At 39.2% G+C, this 27,770-nt stretch overlaps 1 protein-coding gene across 1 annotated transcript in view; it reads right to left on the reverse strand.

Moving 5' to 3' along the window:
* Positions 1-27,770, reverse strand: part of HERC4 (HECT and RLD domain containing E3 ubiquitin protein ligase 4) — a gene marked incomplete at its 5' end in the record, with an annotated part of 748,563 nt that overhangs the window by 488,345 nt on the left and 232,448 nt on the right. The window contains 1 exon segment of the mRNA XM_053691837.1: positions 22,649-22,760. Within this exon segment, the coding sequence (XP_053547812.1) occupies positions 22,649-22,760 (112 nt within the window).

Here is a 27,770-nt window from a genome sequence, read left to right on the forward strand (position 1 = left end):
TCCCTTTACAGTCCCTGGTATCTGCTTTGCTGAGACCCAACCAAACCCAAAGGGGAATACGATACCAAATGACGCCTTCAGAAGTCCTTTATAAGTATCAGAGCTCCTCTCACATGCGACTGCATGCCATGCCTCTCAAAAACAAGTGCGCAACACCGGCGCGAAAATGAGACTCTGCCTATGCTTTGGGAAAGCCCCTAAAGAATAAGGTGTCTAAAACAGTGCCTGCCGATATTATTATATCAAAATACCCAGATAAAATGATTCCTCAAGGCTAAATATGTGTTAATAATCAATCGATTTAGCCCAGAAAAGGTCTACAGTTTAAATAAGCCCTTGTGAAGCCCTTATTTACAATCGTAATAAACATGGCTTACCGGATCCCATAGGGAAAATGACAGCTTCCAGCATTACATCGTCTTGTTAGAATGTGTCATACCTCAAGCAGTAAGAGACTGCACTCTGTTCCCCCAACTGAAGTTAATTGCTCTCAACAGTCCTGTGTGGAACAGCCATGGATTTTAGTTACGGTTGCTAAAATCATTTTCCTCATACAAACAGAATTCTTCATCTCTTTTCTGTTTCTGAGTAAATAGTACGTACCAGCACTATTTGAAAATAACAAACTCTTGATTGAATAATGAAAAACTACAGTTAAACACTAAAAAACTCTAAGCCATCTCCGTGGAGATGTTGCCTGTACAACGGCAAAGAGAATGACTGGGGTAGGCGGAGCCTAGGAGGGATCATGTGACCAGCTTTGCTGGGCTCTTTGCCATTTCCTGTTGGGGAAGAGAATATCCCACAAGTAAGGATGACGCCGTGGACCGGACACACCTATGTTGGAGAAATATAAGTTTAAAGACATATATTTAGAACTTTACATATAAAGTGCCCAACCATAGCTTAGAGTGTCACAAAAAATAAGACTTACTTACCCCAGGACACTCATCTACATATAGTAGATAGCCAAACCAGTACTGTAACGAGAATCAGTAGAGGTAATGGTATATAAGAGTATATCGTCGATCTGAAAAGGGAGGTAGGAGAAGAAATCTCTACGGCCGATAACAGAGAACCTATGAAATAGATCCCCTAGAGGAAGACCATTGTATTCAAATAGGCAATACTCTCTTCACATCCCTCTGACATTCACTGCACTCAGAGGAAAACCGGGCTTCAGCCTGCTGCGAAGCACATACCAACGTAGAATCTAGCACAAACTTACTTCACCACCTCCATGGGAGGCAAAGTTTGTAAAACTGAATTGTGGGTGTGGTGAGGGGTGTATTTATAGGCATTTTGAGGTTTGGGAAACTTTGCCCCTCCTGGTAGGAATGTATATCCCATACGCCACTAGCTCATGGACTCTTGCTAATTACATGAAAGAAATATATGCCATGTGCCCTCTAATGCAGACAAAATCTTAACACTGCCGTCCTGCATCCAGTAAAAAAGTTAACCGCCCTCAAGCAAAACTCTCCCAGCGTCCAGCCCAAGATAAGCTACAAAGGTCTTTACATACTTTTGGCAAATAAAATAAAATAAAATAAAGGGATTTCAGGTACACCATTTCTTTTCATTCGTGCATACTGCTTACCCTTCCCCATATAGGCGACAATGTCAGCCTGTTCTGATGCATCAAATCTCCCCAGAAACAAAAGACTGCACATACCTCAATGCTGCTTGTAGCAAGGCACCGTTCTCCACACTGAAGATCTTCTCACACATACCTTCAGCTATGTTTTGGGAACCATCATGGATCTTAGATAATGTTCGCTAAGATCATCAACATCAGGGCAGAAAATAAGATGTCTCCACTCCTCTTGGGAGGCAATAGACTGACAATTTCCCCCTGAGAAAAATAGTACTCTCTGGCACCATTTTAAAAATAAAAAACTTCTTGATTGAAGAATCTAATCTAACACCTCACTTTACCTCTTCCTATTACTAACACAGGCAAAGAGAATGACTGGGGGTGGAGGGAAGGGAGGAGCTATATATACAACTCTTCTGTGGTGATCTTTGACACTTCCTGTTAGCAGGAGGTTAATATCCCACAAGTAAGGATGAAATCCATGGACTCGTCATATCTTGTAGAAGAAAAGTATAAGCACTACCAACACGCTCCCTTGCGTCTCCAGCCCCAAAGTAATTAAAGGCACACACCACATTCCAGCACTTCAGGACACGTACTAAAAAAAAAAAAACCCTGAGTGTCTGGAAAATAAATACACATTAGTTCAGCTCCCCAATAAATGTTTCCTTGAGAGAGATAGGAACTCTCCCCTAGTGTATATATCCCAGTGCTTCTAGATAATATTGCTAGAATGTCTGGTTTAGTCACAAAACTTATAGTCAAGGCTAGTGAATATACAGTCCATCTGAGAATCTGTGTTTCTGTCCCAGAAAAAAGAACTGCACTTACCTTCATGCTGAGTAACAGCATGAAAACACTTCACAGTGTCTTCATGCTGAGTAACAGCATGAAAACACTTCACAGTGTCAAGAGGTCCACCTTTATCCTCCTGAGGTCTTGTGAAAACAGAGAAGTCTTGGTTAAGATGTCCAAGACTCTGTACAGAAAACGCAGCATAATTCTGGGAGGCACAGTGGAGACAAAAATCCACCAGTTCCCACAGTCTGAAAGACTACTTAAAGCTGCTCTGTAATAAAATAGTACACTTTGGCACCATTTAAAAAACAATAAACTCTTGATTGAAGAATCTAAACTAACACCTCACTTTACCTCTTCCTATCACTAACACAGGCAAAGAGAATGACTGGGGGGGGGAGGGAGGGGCTATACATGCAGCTCTGCTGTGGAGCTCTTTGCCACTTCCTGCTGACCAGGAGGCAATATCCCACAAGTAAGGATGAAATCCATGGACTCGTCATATATTGTGAAAGAAACTTACCTCTCTTCTTTGTACAGCAAGAGCAGCTTCCCCCCTCCTGGAAATCCTCTCTTCACACGTCATCAATGACTAATCCGGCTTCCTCCAATCACAGCATGGCCTTAGGCAATGACTACTGGATGAAGCCGGATTAGTCACTGCTGATGTGTGAAGAGAGGAAATCCAGGTGGGGGAAGCTGCTCTGGCTGTGAAAAGAAAAAAGGTAAGTTTTTAATCAAAACGGCTGCTTTGTAAACTTTGATGAATGAAAGCTCCCCTGTTTTTAATAGTATTTTTAAAAAACGGTCTTTCATTCACCAAAGTTTACCTTCAATTTAATTACTAAGCCCCCTAACCTAATACCCCCTAAATTAACCCCAAATTACATAATAATAATAAAATACTAAATTACAATTAAAATAAAAAATCCTAACAGTACTTAAAAAAAAAAAAAAGATTAAAATAATCTAAAATTTTAAAAAATATAAAAGTCTAACATTACAGAAAATAATAAACCAAATTATCTTCCATCTTCGTCCAGGACCAAGCTGGTGCGGAGCAGAGATGACACCGGAACTGAAGACCGGCTGATTTATGTTGCCATACGCAAATTAGATGAAGATGCTCCTGTATCACACCACTTCACCTTAGCATCACATAATAAAAGTCAATTAAGATTCCAAATTGTAGATGGGGTACCACCACTTAGACGGGGAGGAGACCGACAAAAACTGTTAATTAAAAAGGAGGCTGGATTAGGATGTTGGACACTATGTCCCCCAGGGGTTTGAATCATGACATACCTTGGGGACATTTTGTCTAAAACAATAGTCATTCGGAGGTGAATACTGAAAACGACCTGGTTGTAAATATTTCTGATAAGAGCTTTAATGAACCAGTTTTAAAGATTTTACAAAAAAGTTTATCCTTTGTTCCATCAACAGAACCTAATTTTCTTTCATGTAATTGGCAAGAGTCCATGAGCTAGTGACGTATGGGATATACAATCCTACCAGGAGGGGCGAAGTTTCCCAAACCTCAAAATGCCTATAAATACACCCCTCACCACACCCACAATTCAGTTTTACAAACTTTGCCTCCGATGGAGGTGGTGAAGTAAGTTTGTGCTAAGATTTCTACGTTGATATGCGCTTCTCAGCATTGTTGAAGCCCGATTCCTCTCAGAGTACAGCGAATGTCAGAGGGACGTGAAGGGAGTATCACTTATTGAATACGATGATTTCCCTAACAAGGGTCTATTTCATAGGTTCTCTGTTATCGGTCGTAGAGATTCATCTCCTACCTCCCTTTTCAGATCGACTATATACTCTCAATTTACCATTACCTCTACTGATAACTGTTTCAGTACTGGTTTGGCTATCTGCTATATGTGGATGGGTGTCTTTGGGTAAGTATGTTTTTTATTACTTAAAGGGACACGGTACCCAAAAATTTTCTTTTGTGATTCAGATTGAGCATGAAATTTTAAAGGGACACTGAACCCAAATTTTTTCTTTTGTAATTCAGAAAGAGCATGCAATTTTAAGCAACTTTCTAATTTGCTCCTATTATCAATTTTTCTTCATTCTCTTGCTATCTTTATTTGAAAAAGAAGGCATCTAAGCTTTTTTTGTTTCAGTACTCTGGACAGCACTTTTTTATTGGTGGATGGATTTATCCACCAATCAGCAAGGACAACCCAGGTTGTTCACCAAAAATGGGCCGGCATCTAAACTTACATTTGTACATTTCAAATAAAGATATCAAAAGAATGAAGAAAATTTGATAATAGGAGTAAATTAGAAAGTTGCTTAAAATTTCATGCTCTATCCCTTTTAAGGGACACTGAACCCCAAAATGTTCTTTTGTAATTCAGAAAGAGCATGCAATTTTAAGCAACTTTCTAATTTACTCCTATTAACAATTTTTCTTTGTTCTCTTGCTTTCATTATTTGAAAAAAGAAGGCATCTAAGCTTTTCTTTGGTTTCAGTACTCTGGACAGCACTTTTTTATTGGTGGATGAATTTATCCACCAATCAGCAAGGACAACCCAGGTTGTTCACCAAAAATGGGCCGGCATCTAAACTTACATTCTTGCATTTCAAATAAAGATACCAAGAGAAAGAAGAAAATGTTATAATAGGAGTAAATTAAAAAGTTGCTTAAAATTTCATGCTCAATCTGAATCACAAAAGAAAATGTTTGGTTACAGTGTCCCTTTAAGACACCTCAGCTATGGTTTGGCACTTAATGCATTTATATAAAGTTCTAAATATATGTATTGTACTTATTTGCCATGAGTCAGGTTCATGTATTTCCTTCTGCAGACTGTCAGTTTCATATTTTGGGAATATAACATTTCTTTTTTAAGAATTTATTTCTTACCTGGGGTTTAGTCTTTTTTTTCAATTGACTACTTCTTGCAAATTGCGGGCGGTATTAGGCCCGCAGGTGCGTCAAATGCTAAACTTTATTGCGTCATTCTTGGCGAAAATATTTTTGGCACGAAAAAATATGTCTATGACGCAATTTCGTCATTTCCGGTGTCATACTCGACGCCGAGACCTTTCACACGGTTGTGTCATTTCCGGTTATTTTTGGCGCCAAAAAAGTTTTTTACGTTGTGCGTCATACTTGGCGCCAAACTTTTTCATTATTTCAATACCCCATTGATGTTTGCCTCTTGCCTTTTCTCTATCAGAGGGCTATGCTATTTGCATTTTTTCCCATTCCTGAAACTGTCATATAAGGAAATAGATAATTTTGCTTTATACGTTGTTTTTTTTCTTTTACATTTTGCAAGATGTCTCAATCTGACCCTGCCTCAGAAGTTTCTGTTGGAACATTGCTGCCTGACATCGGTTCTACCAAAGCTAAGTGCATTTGCTGTAAAATTGTAGAAATTGTTTCGCCGAATGTCATTTGTAATAGTTGTCATGATAAACTTTTACATGCAGATAGTGTATCCATCAGTAATAGTACATTTCCAGTTGCAGTTCCTTCAACTTCTAATGTGCATGATATACCTGAAAATTTTAAAGAGTTTGTTTCTGATTCTATCCAGAAGGCTTTTTCTGCATTTCCACCTTCTAATAAATGTAAAAGGTCTTTTAAAACTTCTCATTTAGATGATGAAATTTCAAATGACCAACAACATAATAATTTATCCTCTTCTAATGAGGATCTATCTGATACAGAAGATCCTTCCTCAGACATTGACACTGACAAATCTACTTATTTATTTAAAATAGAGTATATCCGCTCTTTATTAAAAGAAGTGTTAATTACTTTGGATATTGAGGTAAACAGTCCTCTTGACGTTCAGTCTAATAAACGTTTAAATGCTGTTTTTAAACCTCCTGTGGTTTCTCCAGGGGTTTTTCCTATTCCTGAAGCTATTTCTGGTATGATTTCTAAGGAATGGAATAAGCCAGGTACTTCTTTTATTCCTTCTTCAAGGTTTATAAAATTGTATCCTTTGCCAGCAAAATCTATAGAGTTTTGGGAAAAAATCCCCAAAGTTGACGGGGCTATTTCTACTCTTGCTAAACGTACCACTATTCCTATTGAAGATAGTACTTCCTTTAAGGATCCTTTAGATAGGAAGCTTGAATCTTATCTAAGGAAGGCCTATTTATATTCAGGTCATCTTCTCAGACCTGCAATTTCTTTGGCTGATGTTGCGGCTGCATCAAATTTCTGGTTGGAAAATTTAGCGCAGCAGGAATTGAATTCTGACTTATCTAGCATTGATCGCTTACTGCAATATGCTAATCATTTTATTTGTGATGCTATGTTTGATATTATCAAAATTGATGTTAGATCCATGTCTTTAGCTATATTAGCTAGAAGAGCTTTGTGGCTTAAATCTTGGAATGCTGATATGACATCTAAATCTAGATTACTATCTCTTTCTTTCCAAGGTAATAATTTATTCGGTTCTCAGTTGGATTCTATTATTTCAACCGTCACTGGGGGTAAGGGAGTTTTTCTGCCTCAGGATAAAAAACCTAAGGGTAAATCGACGGCTTCTAACCGTTTTCGTTCCATTCGTCAGAATAAGGAACAAAAACTCAATCCTCCCCCCAAGGAATCTGCTTCCAATTGGAAGCCTTCCTGAAATTGGAATAAATCCAAGCCATTTAGAAAACCAAAGTCAGTCTCTAAGTCCGCATGAAGATGTGGCCCTCATTCCAGCTCAGCTGGTAGGGGCAGATTAAGGTTTTTCAAGGATATTTGGATAAGATCTGTCCAAAATCAATGGATTCAGAGCATTGTCTCTCAAGGGTATCGAATAGGGTTCAGAGTAAGACCTCCTGTGAGAAGATTTTTTCTCTTGCGTATCCCAGCAAATCCAGTAAAAGCTCAGGCTTTCCTGAAGTGTGTTTCAGACCTGGAGTCTTCAGGGGTAATTATGCCAGTTCCTCTTCAGGAACAAGGTTTGGGGTTTTATTCAAATCTATTCATTGTCCCAAAAAAGGAAAATTTATTCAGACCAGTTCTGGATCTGAAAATTTTTTAACCGTTATGTAAGAGTACCAACTTTCAAGATGGTGACTATAAGGACTATTCTGCCTTTTGTTCAGCGAGGACATTATATGTCCACAATAGACTTGCAGGATGCATACCTTCATATTCTGATTAATCCAGAACATTATCAGTTTCTGAGATTCTCTTTTCTAAACAAGCATTACCAATTTTTGCTCTTCCATTTGGCCTAGCAACAGCTCCAAGAATCTTTTCAAAGGTTCTGGGTGCCCTACTCTCTGTAATAAGAGAACAGGGTGTTGCGGTGTTTCCTTATTTGGACGATATCTTGGTACTAGCTCAGTCTTTACATACTGCAGAATCTCACACGAATCAACTAGTGTTGTTTCTTCAGAAACATGGTTGCAGGATCATTTTACCAAAAAGTTTCTTGATTCCTCAGACAAGGGTCACCTTTTTAGGCTTCCAAATAGATTCAGTGTCCATGACTCTGTCTCTAACAGACAAGAGACGTTTAAAGTTGGTTGTAGCCTGTCGGCACCTTCAGTCTCAGTCATTCCCTTCAGTGGCTATGTGCATGGGAGTTTTAGGTCTCATGACTGCAGCATCGGACGTGATCCCCTTTGCTCGTTTTCACATGAGACCTCTACAGCTTTGTATGCTGAACAAATGGTGCAGGGATTATACAAAGATATCACGATTAATATCCTTAAATCCCAATGTACGACACTCTCTGACGTGGTGGATAGATCACCATCGTTTAGTTCAAGGGGCTTCTTTTGTTCGGCCAACCTGGACTGTGATCACAACAGATGCGAGTCTTTCGGGTTGGGGAGCTGTTTGGGGATCTCTGACAGCACAAGGGGTTTGGAAATCTCAAGAGGCGAGATTACCAATAAATATTTTAGAACTCCGTGCAATTTTCAGAGCTCTTCAGTTCTGGCCTGTGTTAAAGAGAGAACCGTTCATTTGTTTTCAGACAGACAATATAACAACAGTGGCATATGTCAATCATCAGGGTGGGACTCACAGTCCCCAAGCTATGAAAGAAGTATCTTGGATACTTGCTTGGGCGGAATCCAGCTCCTGTCTAATCTCTGCGGTACATATCCCAGGTGTAGACAATTGGGAGGCGGATTATCTCAGCCGCCAGACTTTACATCCAGGGGAGTGGTCTCTTCATCCAGATGTATTTTCTCAGATTGTTCAGATGTGGGGTCTTCCAGAGATAGATCTCATGGCCTCTCATCTAAACAACAAACTTCCCAGATACCTGTCCAGGTCCAGGGATGTACAGGCGGAAGCAGTGGATGCGCTGACACTTCCTTGGTGTTATCATCCTGCTTACATTTTTCTGCCTCTAGTTCTCCTTCCAAGAGTGATCTCCAAAATCATCATGGAACAATCATTTGTGCTGCATGTGGCTCCTGCATGGCCACACAGGTTTTGGTATGCGGATCTGGTTCCGATGTCCAGTTGCCCAGCCTTGGCCACTTCCGTTACGGCCAGACCTTCTATCTCAAGGTCCGTTTTTCCATCAGGATCTCAAATCATTAAATTTGAAGGTATGGAAATTGAATGCTTAGTTGTAAGTCATAGAGGTATCTCTGACTCAGCGATTAATACTATGTTACAAGCACGTAAATCTGTCTCTAGAAAGATTTATTATAGAGCTTGGAAGACTTACATTTCATGGTGTTCTTCTCATAAATTCTCCTGGCATTCTTTTAGAATTCCTAGAATTTTACAGTTTCTTCAGGATGGTTTGGATAAAGGTTTGTCTGCAAGTTCCTTGAAAGGACAAATCTCTGCTCTTTCTGTTTTATTTCACAGAAAGATTGCTATACTTCCTGATATATGAGGAAAGGTGATAACTAAGCGCCAACTATACAACAGACCTCCAGCTCTAATAAATTGGCACCTAGTTGCCAAAGAGTAGATACAATTGTGGGGTTTGATATCAGAGCGCCAAACAAACGTAGGCAGGGTCTATGGGCAGATATTCAAATACCAAACAAAGTATGGAATAATACAATTTATTACATTTGATTAAAAGGTTGATAAATTTTAAAATATACAACAGGGGTCATGGATCCATGTTACACTTTGAAACAATAAAAGATTTTCTTTGAAACAATTAATAACAACAAAAGAATTCTAACAAATAATGTTTCTAACGCATAAAACTCTGATACATAGAATGTTAGGAGCGTGCTTACACACTCTAATATAAAAACAATGAAATACAATGAACAAGTAGATATAATTCAGGTTGCTTAAACCAGTTTGGAAGTGAAATGTGGATGGCTCAAATCTGAGGTTAAAAAATAAACAAAAATAGTACAACTCCGGTACCATTTAAAAATAAACTTTTGATTGAAGAAAAAAAACAACTACGTTTCACCACTTCTCTCTTACTACCTCCATGCTTGTCGAGGGTGGCAAGAGAATGACTGGATATGGCAGTTAGGGGAGGAGCTATATAGACAGCTCTGCTGTGGGTGTCCTCTTGCAACTTCCTGTTGGGAAGGAGAATATCCCACAAGTAATGGATGATCCGTGGACTGGATACACCTTACAAGAGAAAACCTAACAAGTGGTTAAAAAGAAAGTGCAGGGGTGGCTTGATTCCAAAATATAACAAAATATGTGAGAATAGTTTACAAATCAACTAATGCAAACATATATTAAAATGGAAACAAATAAAACAACGGCACAACTTGAACTTGTGTTTATCCTAACCGGTGATTAAAAAGAAATTGCAGGTGTGGCTGGATTCCAAAATAAAACAAATTACCTGTGAATAATTTACAAATCAACTAATGCAAACATATATTAAAATGGATACAAATAAAACAGCGGCACAACTTAAATTTGTGTTCAATGTGATTCTGTGCTCAAAAATGTGATGATTATAAATACCTAATAAATACACTAAATAGTGGCAAAACAATTGTGGCTTGAATTTAAACACCAGGCTCTGGATTAATACCCTTGGGATCCAAATCTAAGGGGCTCAGAATTGCTGAGCTAATATGATGAATTGGCTAAAAAAGCCTCAAGATGTTAGTTTAAAAAGACCATATCACAACGGTGTTAAGAAAAACGGATGTTAAAACATAAATTACTAAAAAGTTCAGAAATAATGTTCAAATTGGGTAATAAAAGTCTTGCTAGTCTATCTCAATGTAGATCCCAATTGCAGATTATGCAAAAATCTTCTTGGGCGGTGGATAAACAGACAATTCCAACGTACAGTACTGTCCCTTACCTGCCAAAAAAGAAAAGGCAAACAATAGTGCAGTTCTGAAGGTGATCACAATTAAAATACTCCTTACCAGTCAACCGGTTTCAGTCTTCACTGACCTTTATCAAGACTGGTTTGAGGTAAGGACTTAAGCTGTTATATACCTTGCTGATTAACAGGTCAAATTGACACCTGTATGGTAAAACCGGATGTGAAAGCTGCAATTTTTTCCTTTTCTCCCGGGTTAAAGGGAGCAAAACAAAGCTTTCAAATTGTTACCGAGGCAATTTGCTGACTTTTCAGTATCAACTTTAAATAATAAGAACATTGTCATAGTTAAAATCCAATTATGTAGAAATATTTATAAAAAATGTCTGTATAAAACACTTATAAAAACATAATTTATGCTTACCTGATAAATTTATTTCTCTTGTAGTGTATCCAGTCCACGGATCATCCATTACTTGTGGGATATTCTCCTCCCCAACAGGAAGTTGCAAGAGGATCACCCACAGCAGAGCTGCTATATAGCTCCTCCCCTCACTGCCATATTCAGTCATTCGACCGAAACAAGACGAGAAAGGAGAAACCATAGGGTGCAGTGGTGACTGTAGTTTAATTAAAATTTAGACCTGCCTTAAAAGGACAGGGCGGGCCGTGGACTGGATACACTACAAGAGAAATAAATTTATCAGGTAACCATAAATTATGTTTTCTCTTGTTAAGTGTATCCAGTCCACGGATCATCCATTACTTGTGGGATACCAATACCAAAGCTAAAGTACACGGATGATGGGAGGGACAAGGCAGGAACTTAAACGGAAGGAACCACTGCCTGTAGAACCTTTCTCCCAAAAACAGCCTCCGAAGAAGCAAAAGTGTCAAATTTGTAAAATTTTGAAAAGGTGTGAAGCGAAGACCAAGTCGCAGCCTTGCAAATCTGTTCAACAGAGGCCTCATTTTTAAAGGCCCAGGTGGAAGCCACAGCTCTAGTAGAATGAGCTGTAATCCTTTCAGGGGGCTGCTATCCAGCAGTCTCATAGGCTAAGCGTATTATGCTCCGAAGCCAAAAGGAGAGAGAGGTTGTCGAAGCATTTTGACCTCTCCTCTGTCCAGAGTAAACGACAAAGTGTAGATGTTTGACGAAATCTTTAGTAGCCTGTAAGTAAAACTTCAAGGCACGGACTACGTCCAGATTATGCAAAAGACGTTCCTTCTTTGAAGAAGGATTAGGACACAATAATGGAACAACAATCTCTTGATTGATATTCCTGTTAGAAACCACCTTAGGTAAAAACCCAGGTTTGGTACGCAGAACTACCTTGTCTGAATGAAAAATCAGATAAGGAGAATCACAATGTAAGGCAGATAACTCAGAGACTCTTCGAAACGAGGAAATAGCCATCAAAAACAGAACTTTCCAAGATAAAAGTTTAATATCAATGGAATGAAGGGGTTCAAACGGAACTCCCTGAAGAACTTTAAGAACCACGTTTAAGCTCCACGGGGGAGCAACAGTTTTAAACACAAGCTTAATCCTAACCAAAGCCTGACAAAATGCCTGGACGTCTGGAACTTCTGCCAGACGCTTGTGCAAAAGAATAGACAGAGCAGAGATCTGTCCTTTTAAAGAACTAGCTGATAAGCCTTTTTCCAACCCCTCTTGGAGAAAGGACAATATCCTAGGAATCCTAACCTTACTCCATGAGTAACTCTTGGATTCACACCAATAAAGATATTTACGCCATATCTGATGGTAGATTTTCCTGGTGACAGGCTTCCGAGCCTGTATTAAGGTATCAATGACTGACTCTGAGAAGCCACGCCTTGATAGAATCAAGCGTTCAATCTCCATGCAGTCAGTCTCAGAGAAATTAGATTTGGCAATCAGTCGAGGGAGCAGAGGAAACGGTGGAAACACATAGGCCAGGTTGAAGAACCAAAGAGCTGCTAGAGCATCTATCAGCATTGCTCCCGGGTCCCTGGACCTGGATCCGTAACAAGGAAGCTTGGCGTTCTGGCGAGACGCCATGAGATCCAGTTCTGGTTTGCCCCAACGATGGACCAGTTGAGCAAACACCTCCGGATGGAGTTCCCACTCCCCCGGATGAAAAGTCTGACGACTTAGAAAATCCGCCTCCCAGTTCTCTACACCTGGGATATGGATTGCTGATAGGTGGCAAGAGCGAGACTCTGCCCAGCGAATAATCTTTGAGACTTCTAACATCGCTAGGGAACTCCTGGTTCCCCCTTGATGGTTGATGTAAGCCACAGTCGTGATGTTGTCCGACTGAAATCTGATGAACCTCAGTGCTGCTAACTGAGGCCAAGCTAGAAGAGCATTGAATATTGCTCTTAACTCCAGAATATTTATTGGGAGGAGTTTCTCCTCCTGAGTCCACGATCCCTGAGCCTTCAGGGAGTTCCAGACTGCGCCCCAACCTAGAAGGCTGGCTGTTGTTACAATCGTCCAATCTGGCCTGCGAAAGGTCATACCCTTGGACAGATGGACCCGAGAAAGCCACCAGAGAAGAGAATCTCTGGTGTCTTGATCCAGATTTAGTAGAGGGGACAAATCTGAGTAATCCCCATTCCACTGACATAGCATACATAATTGCAGCGGTCTGAGATGCAGGCGCGCAAATGGCACTATGTCCATTGCCGCTACCATTAAGCCGATTACTTCCATGCACTGAGCCACTGACGGGCGTGGAATGGAATGAAGGACACGGCAAGCATTTAGAAGTTTTGATAACCTGGACTCCGTCAGGTAAATTTTCATCTCTACAGAATCTATAAGAGTCCCTAGGAAGGAGACTCTTGTGAGTGGTGATAGAGAACTCTATTCCACGTTCACTTTCCCCCCATGCGACCTCAGAAATGCCAGAACTATCTCTGTATGAGACTTGGCAATTTGAAAGCTTGACGCCTGTATCAGGATGTCGTCTAGATACGGAGCCACCGCTATGCCTCGCGGTCTTAGAACCGCCAGAAGTGAGTCCAGAACCTTTGTAAAAATTCTCGGGGCAGTGGCCAACCCGAAGGGAAGAGCTACAAATTGGTAATGCCTGTCTAGAAAGGCAAACCTTAGGAACCGATGATGATCTTTGTGAATCGGTATGTGAAGGTAGGCATCCTTTAAGTCCACTGTGGTCATGTACTGACCCTCTTGGATCATGGGTAGGATGGTCCGAATAGTTTCCATTTTGAATGATGGAACTCTGAGGAATTTGTTTAAGATCTTTAGATCCAAGATTGGTCTGAAGGTTCCCTCTTTCTTGGGAACCACAAACAGATTTGAATAAAATCCCTGTCCTTGTTCCGTCCGCGGAACTGGATGGATCACTCCCATTACTAGGAGGTCTTGCACACAGCTTAGGAATGCCTCTTTCTTTATCTGGTTTGCTGATAACCTTGAAAGATGAAATCTCCCTTGTGGAGGAGAAGCTTTGAAGTCCAGAAGACATCCCTGAGATATGATCTCCAACGCCCAGGGATCCTGAACATCTCTTGCCCATGCCTGGGCGGAGAGAAAGTCTGCCCCCCACTAGATCCGTTTCCGGATAGGGGGCCGTTCCTTCATGCTGTCTTGGGGGCAGCAGCAGGCTTTCTGGCCTGCTTGCCCTTGTTCCAGGACTGGTTAGGTTTCCAGGCCTGTCTGGAATGAGCAACAGTTCCCTCTTGTTTTGAAGCGGAGGAAGTTGATGCTGCTCCTGCCTTGAAATTTCGAAAAGGCACGAAAATTAGACTGTTTGGCCTTTGCCTGAGGAAGGGTATGACCCTTGCCTCCAGTAATGTCAGCAATAATTTCCTTCAAGCCAGGCCCGAATAAGGTCTGCCCCTTGAAAGGAATGTTAAGTAATTTAGACTTTGAAGTCACGTCAGCTGACCAGGATTTAAGCCATAGCGCCCTACGCGCCTGGATGGCGAATCCGGAATTCTTAGCCGTTAGTTTAGTCAAATGAACAATGGCATCAGAAACAAATGAGTTAGCTAGCTTAAGCATTCTAAGCTTGTCAATAATTTCATTCAATGGAGCTGTCTGGATGGCCTCTTCCAGGGCCTCAAACCAGAATGCCGCCACAGCAGTGACAGGCGCAATGCATGCAAGGGGCTGTAAAATAAAACCTTGTTGAATAAACATTTTCTTAAGGTAACCCTCCAATTTTTTATCCATTGGATCTGAAAAAGCACAACTGTCCTCAACCGGGATAGTGGTACGCTTTGCTAAAGTAGAAACTGCTCCCTCCACCTTAGGGACCGTCTGCCATAAGTCCCGTGTAGTGGCGTCTATTGGAAACATTTTTCTAAATATAGGAGGTGGGGAAAAGGGCACACCGGGTCTATCCCACTCCTTGCTAATAATTTCTGTAAGCCTTTTAGGTATAGGAAAAACATCAGTACACACCGGCACCGCATAGTATCTATCCAGCCTACACAATTTCTCTGGAATTGCAACTGTGTTACAGTCATTCAGAGCAGCTAATACCTCCCCAAGCAATACACGGAGGTTCTCAAGCTTAAATTTAAAATTAGAAATCTCTGAATCAGGTTTCCCCGAGTCAGAGATGTCACCCACAGACTGAAGCTCTCCGTCCTCATGTTCTGCATACTGTGACGCAGTATCAGACATGGCTCTAACAGCATTTGCGCGCTCTGTATCTCTCCTAACCCCAGAGCTATCGCGCTTGCCTCTTAATTCAGGCAATCTAGATAATACCTCTGACAGGGTATTATTCATGATTGCAGCCATGTCCTGCAAGGAAATCGCTATGGGCGTCCCTGATGTAATTGGCGCCATATTAGCGTGCGTCCCCTGAGCGGGATGCGAAGGGTCTGACACGTGGGGAGAGTTAGTCGGCATAACTTCCCCCTCGACAGAACCCTCTGGTGATAATTCTTTTATAGATAAAGACTGATCTTTACTGTTTAAGGTGAAATCAATACATTTAGTACACATTCTCCTATGGGGCTCCACCATGGCTTTCAAACATAATGAACAAGTAGGTTCCTCTGTGTCAGACATGTTTAAACAGACTAGCAATGAGACTAGCAAGCTTGGAAAACACTTTAAAACAAGTTTACAAGCAATATAAAAAACGTTACTGCGCCTTTAAGAAACACAAATTTTCCCAAATTTTGAAATAACAGTGAAAAAATGCAGTTATACTAACAAAATTTTTACAGTGTATGTAATAAGTTAGCAGAGCATTGCACCCACTTGCAAATGGATGATTAACCCCTTAATACCAAAAACGGAATAACAAATGACAAAAATGTTTTTTAAACAGTCACAACAACTGCCACAGCTCTACTATGGCTTTTTACCTCCCTCAATACGACTTTTGAAGCCTTTTGAGCCCTTCAGAGAAGTCCTGGATCATGCAGGAAGAAGCTTGATGTCTGTGTCTGTAATTTTTGCTGTGCAAAAAAACGCCAAAATAGGCCCCTCCCACTCATATTACAACAGTGGGAAGCCTCAGGGAACTGTTTCTAGGCAAAATTCAAGCCAGTCATGTGGAAAAAAACTAGGCCCCAATAAGTTTTAGCACCAAACATATGTAAAAAACGATTAAACATGCCAGCAAACGTTTTAAAATACACTTTTAAAAGAGTATGTATCTCTATTAATAAGCCTGATACCAGGCGCTATCACTGCATTTAAGGCTTTACTTACATTACTTCGGTATCAGCAGCATTTTCTAGCAAATTCCATCCCTAGAAAAATATTTTAACTGCACATACCTTATTACAGGAAAACCTGCACGCTATTCCCCCTCTGAAGTTACCTCACTCCTCAGAATATGTGAGAACAGCAAAGGATCTTAGTTACTTCTGCTAAGATCATAGAAAACGCAGGCAGATTATTCTTCTAAATACTGCCTGAGATAAACAGTACACTCCGGTACCATTTAAAAATAACAAACTTTTGATTGAAGAAATAAACTAAGTATAAAACACCACAGTCCTCTTACGACCTCCATCTTAGTTGAGAGTTGCAAGAGAATGACTGGATATGGCAGTGAGGGGAGGAGCTATATAGCAGCTCTGCTGTGGGTGATCCTCTTGCAACTTCCTGTTGGGAAGGAGAATATCCCACAAGTAATGGATGATCCGTGGACTGGATACACTTAACAAGAGAAATGTCCTTTTTATATCATCATCTTTTGATTAATCTATACTTTCTTTATGACTGATCAAACTTTATAATACATATTATGTTATTATTTACTGACTGTGTGTATTGGATTGTTTAAGTATCTATTGGCTATGCCGTAATGCCTAGCACTCATAGCTTCTGATATGAAGGCTCGAGCCAGAGTGCATGTACTAGTGGCTGAATTAGAGGTGTGTTCAATTCCTCTAATCTGATTGCTTTACCATGTCTAGTGTGCTTCCTTAGTATTACAGACAAGACGTAAACATTTTTTTGATCAAACAAATAAACCAGATAAATAATCACTACGTATGATCAATACTTAACACAGGGATTCTAGTTTCTATGTGTGAAGTGCATGGTTTGAAATTGGGATTACAGGCGGAGTAAATGTGTTTTGTATGACAAGGACTTAAACATACATGTTGGGAATTTTAGGCAAAGTATAATGTATTTATTTTATGCTGACGAGTTAAAATTACATGCTGGAGTGGGAAGCGTCTTTCTGACTGACCCATTAGGAATATTTAATTTCTTTTAGGTTAACATACTTTCTAAGACCAGAGAGCGAACAAAAACCATAATTTTTTTTTTTTTTTGCTTTTAACATATAAAGTAGAAAACGAAGATGCACAATTATAACTCATTTTAAAGATTGATATACTTTCACCGTAATATATATACGCTTTTATTGTTATGGTATTTGAAACTGACCCATAGGGACCTTGGAAATCTTTTCTAGGTTGTTCTAAGTCACATTTTACTGTAGACGACATATAAGTAGTCATAGACTGCTTGTTAAGTTAATTTATAGATTAGTTTGGGAGCTGAGTAGGTTCTGGCTGCAATACTCATAATTGGTGGTGGAAAGTGAAGAGGAAAGGTATTAGGTAGAGGAAAGGTATTTCCGCTAAGCTAAAACTTAGATATAATTACTATCCAAACCTGATAAGAAGAACATTTATATAAAAGGTTTATATATGCTGGAAACTACCTTCTGATGTGACTTGAATATTAATGTTACTGTTAGTGTTAGACTAATACAGACAGTTGGATATAAAACTCGAAACTAGTCTCAAAATGCATATTTCTATCTTTCATATATGAGATAATTTTAGATAGGTTACAGGTCTAAGATCTCTGTTTACTATACTTTACTATAATCTCTTTTTACTATATCACACATTGTTTTGCACAGGCTTTAGTTCGTATTAAGCCTGTCATTAAATCAATTTCTCCTCCTTGGAGTCTTAATTTGGTTCTGAAGGCCTTACAGGCTCCTCCATTTGAGCCTATGCATTCTTTGGACATTAAACTACTTTCTTGGAAAGTGTTGTTCCTTTTGGCTATCTCTTCTGCTAGAAGAGTTTCTGAGCTATCTGCTCTTTCTTGTGAGTCTCCTTTTCTGATTTTTCATCAGGATAAGGCAGTGTTGCGGACTTCTTTTCAATTTTTACCTAAGGTTGTGAATTCTAACAACATTAATAGAGAAATTGTTGTTCCTTCCTTATGTCCTAATCCTAAGAATTCTTTGTAAAGATCCTTGCATTCTTTGGATGTGGTCAGAGCTTTGAAATATTATGTGGAAGCTACTAAAGATTTCCAGTCTATTTGTTTTATTTTCTGGTCCTAGGAAAGGTCAGAAGGCTTCTGCTATTTCCTTCGCTTCTTGGTTGAAACTTTTGATTCATCAAGCTTATTTGGAGTCCGGTCAGGCCCCGCCTCAGAGAATTACAGCTCATTCTACTAGATCAGTCTCCACTTCGTGGGCTTTTAAGAATGAAGCTTCAGTTGATCAGATTTGCAAAGCAGCAACTTGGTCTTCTTTGCATACATTTACTAAATTCTACCGTTTTGATGTATTTGCTTCTTCGGAAGCAGTTTTTGGTAGAAAAGTTCTTCAGGCAGCTGTTTCAGTTTGATTCTTCTGCTTTTGATTTAAGTTTTTTTTCTTTCAATTATGAAAATAAACTTATTTTTTTGGGTTGTGGATTAATTTTTTCAGCGGAATATGGCTGTTTTTATTTTATTCCCTCCCATACGTCACTAGCTCATGGACTCTTGCCAATTACATGAAAGAAAACATAATTTATGTAAGAACTTACCTGATAAATTAATTTCTTTCATATTGGCAAGAGTCCATGAGGCCCACCCTTTTTATGGTGGTTATGATTTTTTGTATAAAGCACAATTATTTCCAAATTTATTTTGTTGATGCTTTCTACTCCTTTCTTTATCACCCCACTGCTTGGCTATTCGTTAAATTGAATTGTGGGTGTGGTGAGGGATGCATTTATAGGCATTTGGAGGTTTGGGAAACTTTGCCCCTCCGGGTAGGATTGTATATCCCATACGTCACTAGCTCATGGACTCTTGCCAATATGAAAGAAATGAATTTATCAGGTAAGTTCTTACATAAATTATGCTTTTTTGAGACTGAGTGTGATTTACAAAGATTTTTTAGACAACTAAGGCTGAAGATTTTTTTTTTTGCCAATAATCCCTCTGAGGGATTTGGCTGGTGATGAATACTCACAGTTTCAACACCATGTGAGAGAAATAAGACCAAAAAGCAAATGTAATCCTCTCAAAAAAAGCATGGAAGCATATAAAACTCTTGTCAAAAAAAGATTTTGAAACATTTCGGAGAACATTTAAACATAGACATAAGCATAATCTTATGGCATCTGAGAAGGCTCTCATCTCATCAGAAATATTCAACAGGATAAAACTATTACATTGAAACCGGCCAATAAAGGCGGTGTTTTAGTAATTATGGACAGTAATAAGTATAGGTACAAGATTTTTCAACTATTATCAGATAGAGAACTACAAAATTGTAGACTTTGATCCAACAAAGAGAATACCAAAAAAAAAAGATATCTATATGTGTAGAACAGGCTCTTGAAATGGATACGATTACTGTACAACAGTCTAAATTTTTAATTAATATGCATCCAATTATTCCTGTGATATACATTCTACCAAAGATTTAACAAAAACCTGTTAGACCCCCCCCCCCCAGCTGCCCAATCATAGCAGGTACTGATTCAATTTTCCAACCGATAGCAATATTTGTACATAAATAAATTAATAAGACCTCTGTTGGGGGGAGTGGACTCCTATCTTCAGGATAACATTGACTTTTTAAATAAAATTTCAAATTTAATTATAACATCAAACAGTATACTAGTGACAATGGATATTGCTAATTTGTATATGTCTATTCCACATGATCTGGGTATAGAGGGTGTCTTATTACATTATGGAGGAACTATATACTCCTTTAGAAAGAAGATTTATTAAGGATTTGTTGAAAATCATTTCATATGACAATTACTTTATGTTTCAGGACACCTTCTATATTCAGACAAAAGGAACCGCCATGGGTTCGAATGTTGCACCCGACGTATGCAAATTTATTTGTCGGTCAATTCGAAAAACAAAACATCTATGGTAGCAAACCCTTCAAGAACCATGTTCTATCTTGGTATCGCTACATTGATGACATCTTCTTTGTCTGGACTGGAGGTATGGAAAAACTGAATTAATTCATATCAGGATTAAATGAGATGTCTACTCATTTGAAATTCATCATGGAATATAACAAACAGTATAAGTTATTTTTTTAGATACATTAGTATTGATTAAAGATGATAAATTAATATTTGACATAGTTTCAAAGAAAACAGACCGTAACAATTTTCTTACATTTGACAGTTTTCATCCCCCTGCAATGATAAAAAGTTTGCCTTTCAGTCAGCTACTTAGAGCTAAGAGAATAGTATCTGACCCTATGAAGATCCAATTAAGATTGGATGAAATTATAAATAAATTTAGGGTTAGAGGATACCCTGATGATATTTAGTAAATATGGATAAGGTAAAATCAATTGATAGTTGTTACCCATCACCATACAGGGCAAAAAAAAAAAAATAACATTAGAGGCAAGTATACACGTAACTCTACATATGTTATATATGTGATCAAATGCCATATGTAGGTGAGACCACCCAGTCCATGAGGGACAGAGTACAACAACATAAATCAGCAATAGGCAAATTAGATGAAGATGCTCCTGTCTCACATAATAAAAGTCAATTAAAATACCAAATTGTAAATGGGGTACCTCCACTTAGACGGGGAGGAGACTGACAAAAACTGTTATTTAAAATGGAGGCTCAGTGGGTTAGGATGTTGGACAATATGTCCCCCAGGGGTTTGAATAATAACATACCTTGGGGACATTTTGTCTATAACAATAGTCATCCACTGCGCTTCCCTACTGTGAGTCCTATTAAGAAATAGTCAATATGAATATTTATAAATACCGGCTTTATGATTGAGAGCAGTTGAAATTATGATTAAGAATCAATGGATATTTTTTAATTTATTGTCTATGGGCAATAATCAGGGGTTTCTGTGTCTCCCGTACACTAAAGTTTCCTCTGTTGATATTTACTATTTTAGTTATAAGTAGCAAGTTAGCTTCTATCAGCATTCCGTTTTTCAGATACGCGTAATATGACTCATTGGTGTGAAAAATGATGGACGTTTGATTTGTCCAATTTGGGAATCTCTTTAGACTACTTATAGAGGGCTATCCCTATACTTCTTGACAAAGGGTGGAGTCCCGAAACGCGCATCAGAGGCTGTCATTGATGGGTCAGATAGTCATGTGGTCACAAAGTCCAGAGGTCACGGAGTTCAGTCATCGGACTGTTAGCTGCACGATACCGTCACCATCCCTTAAAGGGTTTGTATACGCTAAAAATTAGACAGACACTTGGCTGTGACTCTGTTGGTCGAGGTATTCTGAGGAAAAGAGGTACCAAGGTGATCGTGAGTAACACATTCATGTTGGTTGTTGCAATGTCTCACTGCACCTGTTCGACCCTGTACATGGAGACATATATACAAGGCTATGTGTATCTACCTGTGAGTTTAAACAGTGTTTATACACGGTAATTCTTGTTATGACACACACAGATGAAAACGCTATTTGCGATACAGATGAACATACAAGGGCTATACAGACCGTTCTTATAGGGTGTATGGGTGATAAAGGATCGTCTTTCTGTTTTGTACTGAACAATAAAATATGACATTCTAGCAAGGACTTTATATATATATATATATATATATATATATATATATATATATATATATATATATATATATGGATCATTTTTTCCCTAGGGTGTTTTTCTTTTTTTGTGAGCATGGTCGGTGTGAATGGAGAGTATGTAGGTCCTATATTATCATTTCACCTTTGAAAATATAAACACAAATTTCTTCATTATAAAGAGTGCTAAGAATTAATTTTTTCTATTATTATTAATTGCGATGTGGGGGGATTGCGGATATAGGGGGGTTTTACGTGTCAGGTTTATTTTTGGTTAGGGTTATGTCACTGGAGCTCCAGAAATTTGTATTTACACACATTTCTGGACATCGCTAGTTTATCCGACTTACGGCACTTTATGCGATTCCCCGATGTGCAAGGGGAATTTACGTGCGACGCGGGTTTCAGCAGTTACGCTGAAGCATGCACCGTAAATGTAATCTCACCCAGAGTTGTCTCACTAACCTAGCCCACACACCATCATCTAACAAGAAGCCTGAAGACCACATGCAACCCTCTGCATTATTATTTATGACACCTTAAAAGAGAACATTTGGACATTTTTATTAATGTATTTTTTTTTAAATTTTTTTTTAACAGCCATACATTTATACGAGGGCATAAAGGCTTAGAAAACATTAATCTGCGGTTAAAATATGTTAGTAAATTGGCCATCACTTATCTAGAACTTACAAGGCTTAGTTAAGCTACCATGAATAAAAAATAAACCAACCTGCTGAGCGATCTGTGGCTGTTCACTGTTCAACAGTTTATGAAAAAGAAGTCTAGTAACATTCATATCTATCCCTGAGAACTTGGAGCTTGTTCTATAGTGATCATTATTGCTGCAAGATACAAACAGAAATGGTAAACGGACAGAGATTAAATGCAAACAGCAAGATTTGTGTGTGTAACATTAGGGTTAGGGATAGGGCATTTCTTCAGCAAATGCACATAATACAGTACTGTTAACTAAACAACAAAAGTCTTTATGTTCTTCCCTGTGTTGTATAATTAACTCTTTCTCCATTTTGGGCCTCCATTACACAGATATAAATCTGGGAAAGACAGGAAATATATTCAGACAGGACGTTTTGTGTTGTTGCTTTGAATAATAAGAAACAAAATATATGCTTACATGATAAATTAATTTCTTTCATGATGGTGAGGGACCATGAAATATCACTTGTGGGACATTACCCTCCACATCACTAGGAGAAAGCAAAAACATCCCAACATACCAGAGCTTTAAATACCATCCACTTATGCTGAATCCTCAGTCATACATATAGCCAAAAAGATTAGGGAAACAGAAAAGCAGAAAAGACAGCATGGGAAGACAGGGGCATAGTGCGCGCTGTGCAGCCTGCGGCAGGAAAGACGAGTACCTCCCCCAGCAATTTGATCCCAAAATAGCGCTACTGAGAAAAAAAATGACTGAATTGTCCAGGCGAATCCACAGAGCAAGGCCCCATTGGCGCTGTAGTGTAGCTTAACACAGGGAAAGGTTGACATGCGAGTGCCCCATAGAGCAAACAAATCATGTCCAAACACAGGAGCCATTCCCCACTCCTAAAAGAAAAAAGGCACTAGCCATGGATGTTAGGAAGTCTGTTCCCACAGAGCGAATAAAGGTACGGAATCTTAGCACATAGCAGTAGGAACTAGCCTGTATGTAGGGCTAAGTAAAAAGAAAAAACATAATTTATGTAAGAACTTACCTGATAAATTCATTTCTTTCATATTGGCAAGAGTCCATGAGCTAGTGACATATGGGATATACAATCCTACCAGGAGGGGCAAAGTTTCCCAAACCTCAAAATGCCTATAAATACACCCCTCACCACACCCACAATTCAGTTTAACGAATAGCCAAGTAGTGGGGTGATAAAGAATGGAGTAAAAAGCATCAACAAAGGAATCTGGAAATAATTGTGCTTTATACAAAAAAAATCATAACCACCATAAAAAGGGTGGGCCTCATGGTCTCTTGCGAATATGAAAGAAATTAATTTATCAGGAAAGTTCTTACATAAATTATGTTTTCTTTCATGTAATTGGCAAGAGTCCATGAGCTAGTGACGTATGGGATATCAAATACACAAGATGTGGAACTTCCACGCAAGAGTCACTAGAGAGGGAGGGATAAAAAATAAAATACATCCACAACCCAAAAAAATAAAAAATTATCCACAACCCAAAGTATAAGTTTATTCTTTAGTGATAAGAAAAACCTAAAACATCAGCAGAAGAATCAAACTGAAACAGCTGCCTGAAGAACTTTTCTACCAAAAACTGCTTCTGAAGAAGAGAAAACATCAAAATGGTAGAATTTAGTAAATGTATGCAAAGAAACCCAAGTTGCTGCTTTGCAAATCTGATCAACAGAAGCTTCATTCTTAAAAGCCCACGAAGTGGAGACTGACCTAGTAGAATGAACTGTAATTCTCTGAGGCAGGATCTTACCCGACTCCAAATAAGCTTGACGAATCAAAAGCTTTAACCAAGAAGCCAAGGAAATAGAAGATTTCTGACCTCTCCTAGGACCAGAAAATAAAAAGAATAGACTAGAAGTCTTCCTGAAATCTTTAGTAGCTTCAACATAATATTTCAAAGCTCTTACCACATCCAAAGAATGTAGGGATCTTTCCAAAGAATTATTTGGATTAGGACACAAGGAAGGGACAACAATTTATCTACTAATGTTGTTAGAATTCATCACCTTAGGTAAAAATTGAAAAGAAGTCCACAAAACTGCCTTATCCTGATGAAAAATCAGAAAAGGAGATTCACTAGAAAGAGCAGATAGCTCAGAAACTCTTTAAGCAGAAGAAATAGCCAAAAAGAACAACACTTTCCAAGAAAGTAGTTTAATGTCCAAAGAATACATAGGCTCAAAAGGAGGATCCTGTAACACCTTCAAAACCAAATTGAGACTCCAAGGAGGAGAAATTGATTTAATGACAGGCTTAATTCGAACTAAAGCCTGTACAAAACAGTGAATATCAGGAAGTTTAGCTATCTTTTTGTGGAATAAAACTGAAAGAGCAGAGATTTGTCCCTTCAAAGTACTTGCAGACAAACCTTTATCCAAACCATCCTGAAGAAACTGTAAAATTCTAGGAATTCTAAAAGAATGCCAAGAAAATTTATGAGAAGAACACCATGAAATGTAAGTCTTCCAAACTCGATAGTAAATCTTCCTGGAAACAGATTTACGAGCTTGTAACATAGTATTAATCACCGAGTCAGAGAAACCTCTATGACTTAGTACTAAGCGTTCAATTTCCATACCTTCAAATTTAATGATTTGAGATCCTGATGGAAAAATGGACCTTGAGACAGTAGGTCTGGCCTTAATGGAAGTGGCCAAGGTTGGCAACTGGACATCCGAACAAGATCCGCATACCAAAACCTGTGTGGCCATGCTGGAGCCACCAGCAACACAAACGATTGCTCTATGATGATTTTGGAAATCACTCTTGGAAGAAGAAATAGAGGCGGGAAGATGTAAGCAGGATGATAATTCCATGGAATGGTTAGCGCATCCACTGCTTCCGCCTGAACATCCCTGGACCTGGACAGGTAGCTGGGAAGTTTCTTGTTTAGGTGAGAGGCCATCAGATCTCTCTCTGGAAGACCCCAAATCTGAACAATCTGAGAAAACACATCTGGATGGAGAGACCACTCCCCTGGATGTAAAGTCTGACGACTGAGATAATCCGCTTCCCAATTGTCTACACCTGGGATATGAACCGCAGAGATTAGACAGGAGCTGGATTCCGCCCAAGCAAGTATCCGAGATACTTCTTTCATGGCTTGAGGACTGCGAGTCCCACCTTGATGATTGACATATGCCAGAGTTGTGATATTGTCTGTCTGGAAGCAAATGAACGGTTCTCTCGTCAACAGAGGCCAAAACTAAAGAGCTCTGAAAATTGCACGGAATTCTAAAATATTGATTGGTAACCTCGCCTCTTGAGATTTCCAAACCCCTTGAGCAGTCAAGGATCCCCAAACAGCTCCCCAACCTGAAAGACTTGCATCTGTAGTAATCACAGTCCAGGTTGGTCGAACAAAAGAAGCCCCTTGAACTAAATGTTGGTGATTTAACCACTACGTCAGAAAGCGTTGTACATTGGGATTTAAGGATATTAATTGTGATATCTTTGTATAATCCCTGCACCATTGATTTAGCATACAAAGCTGGAGAGGTCTCATGTGAAAACGAGCAAAAGGAATAGCGTACAATGCTGCAGTCATGAGGCCTAAAACTTCTATGCACATAGCCACTGAAGGGAATGACTGAGACTGAAGGTGCCTAGAAGCTGCAACCAATTTCAAGCGTCTCTTTTCTGTTAGAGACAGAGTCATGGACACTGAATCTATCTGGAAACCTAAAAAGGTGACCCTTGTCTGAAGAATCAAAGAACTTTTTGGAAAATTGATCCTCCAACCATGTTTTCGAAGAAACAACACTAGTTGATTCGTGTGAGATTCTGCAGAACGTAAAGACTGAGCTAGTACCAAGATATCATCCAAATAAGGAAACACCACAATACGCTGTTCTCTGATTACAGAGAGTAGGACACCTAGAACCTTTGAAAAGATTCTTGGAGCTGTTGCTAGGCCAAATGGAAGAGCAACAAATTGGTAATGCTTGTCTAGAAAAGAGAATCTCAGGAACTGATAATGTTCTGGATGAATCGGAATATGAAGGTATGCATCCTGCAAGTCTATTGTAGGCATATAATGTCCTTGCTGAACAAAAGGCAGAATAGTCCTTATAGTCACCATCTTGAAAGTTGGTACTCTTACATAACAATTCAAACTTTTCAGATCCAGAACTGGCCTGAATGAATTTTCCTTCTTTGGGACAATGAATAGATTTGAATAAAACCCCAGACCTTGTTCCTGAAAAGGAACTGGCATGATTACCCCTGAAGACTCCAGGTCTGAAACACACTTCAGGAAAGCCTGAGCTTTTACTGAATTTGCTGGGATACGTGAGAGAAAAAATGTTCTCACATGAGGTCTTACTCTGAATCCTATTCGATACCCTTGAGAGACAATGCTCTGAATCAATTGATTTTGGACAGAATTTATCCAAAAAACCTTGAAAAAACTAAATTTATGCTTACCTGATAAATTTCTCTCTCTTGTGGTGTATCCAGTCCACGGGTTCATCCATTACTTGTGGGATATTCTCCTTCCCAACAGGAAGTTGCAAGAGGACACCCACAGCAGAGCTGTCTATATAGCTCCTCCCCTAACTGCCACCCCCAGTCATTCGACCGAAGACAAGCAAGAAAAAGGAGAAACTATAGGGTGCAGTGGTGACTGTAGTTTAAAAATAAAAAACACCTGCCTTAAAGTGACAGGGAGGGCCGTGGACTGGATACACCACAAGAGAAAGAAATTTATCAGGTAAGCATACATTTTGTTTTCTCTTGTAAGGTGTATCCACGGGTTCATCCATTACTTGTGGGATACTTGTGGGATACCAATACCAAAGCTTTAGGACACGGATGAAGGGAGGGACAAGGCAGGAACTTAAACGGAAGGCACCACTGCCTGCAAGACCTTTCTCCCAAAAATAGCCTCCGAGGAAGCAAAAGTATCAAATTTGTAGAATTTAGAAAAAGTATGAAGCGAAGACCAAGTCGCCGCCTTACAAATCTGTTCAACAGAGGCCTCATTTTTAAAAGCCCATGTGGAAGCTACCGCTCTAGTGGAATGAGCTGTAATTCTTTCAGGAGGCTGCTGGCCAGCAGTCTCATAAGCTAAACGGATTATGCTTCTCAGCCAAAAAGAAAGAGAAGACGCCGAAGCTTTTTGGCCTCTCCTCTGTCCAG

Source organism: Bombina bombina, chromosome 9 (assembly GCF_027579735.1).
Source record: "Bombina bombina isolate aBomBom1 chromosome 9, aBomBom1.pri, whole genome shotgun sequence".
NCBI classification, from domain to species: Eukaryota; Metazoa; Chordata; class Amphibia; order Anura; family Bombinatoridae; genus Bombina; species Bombina bombina.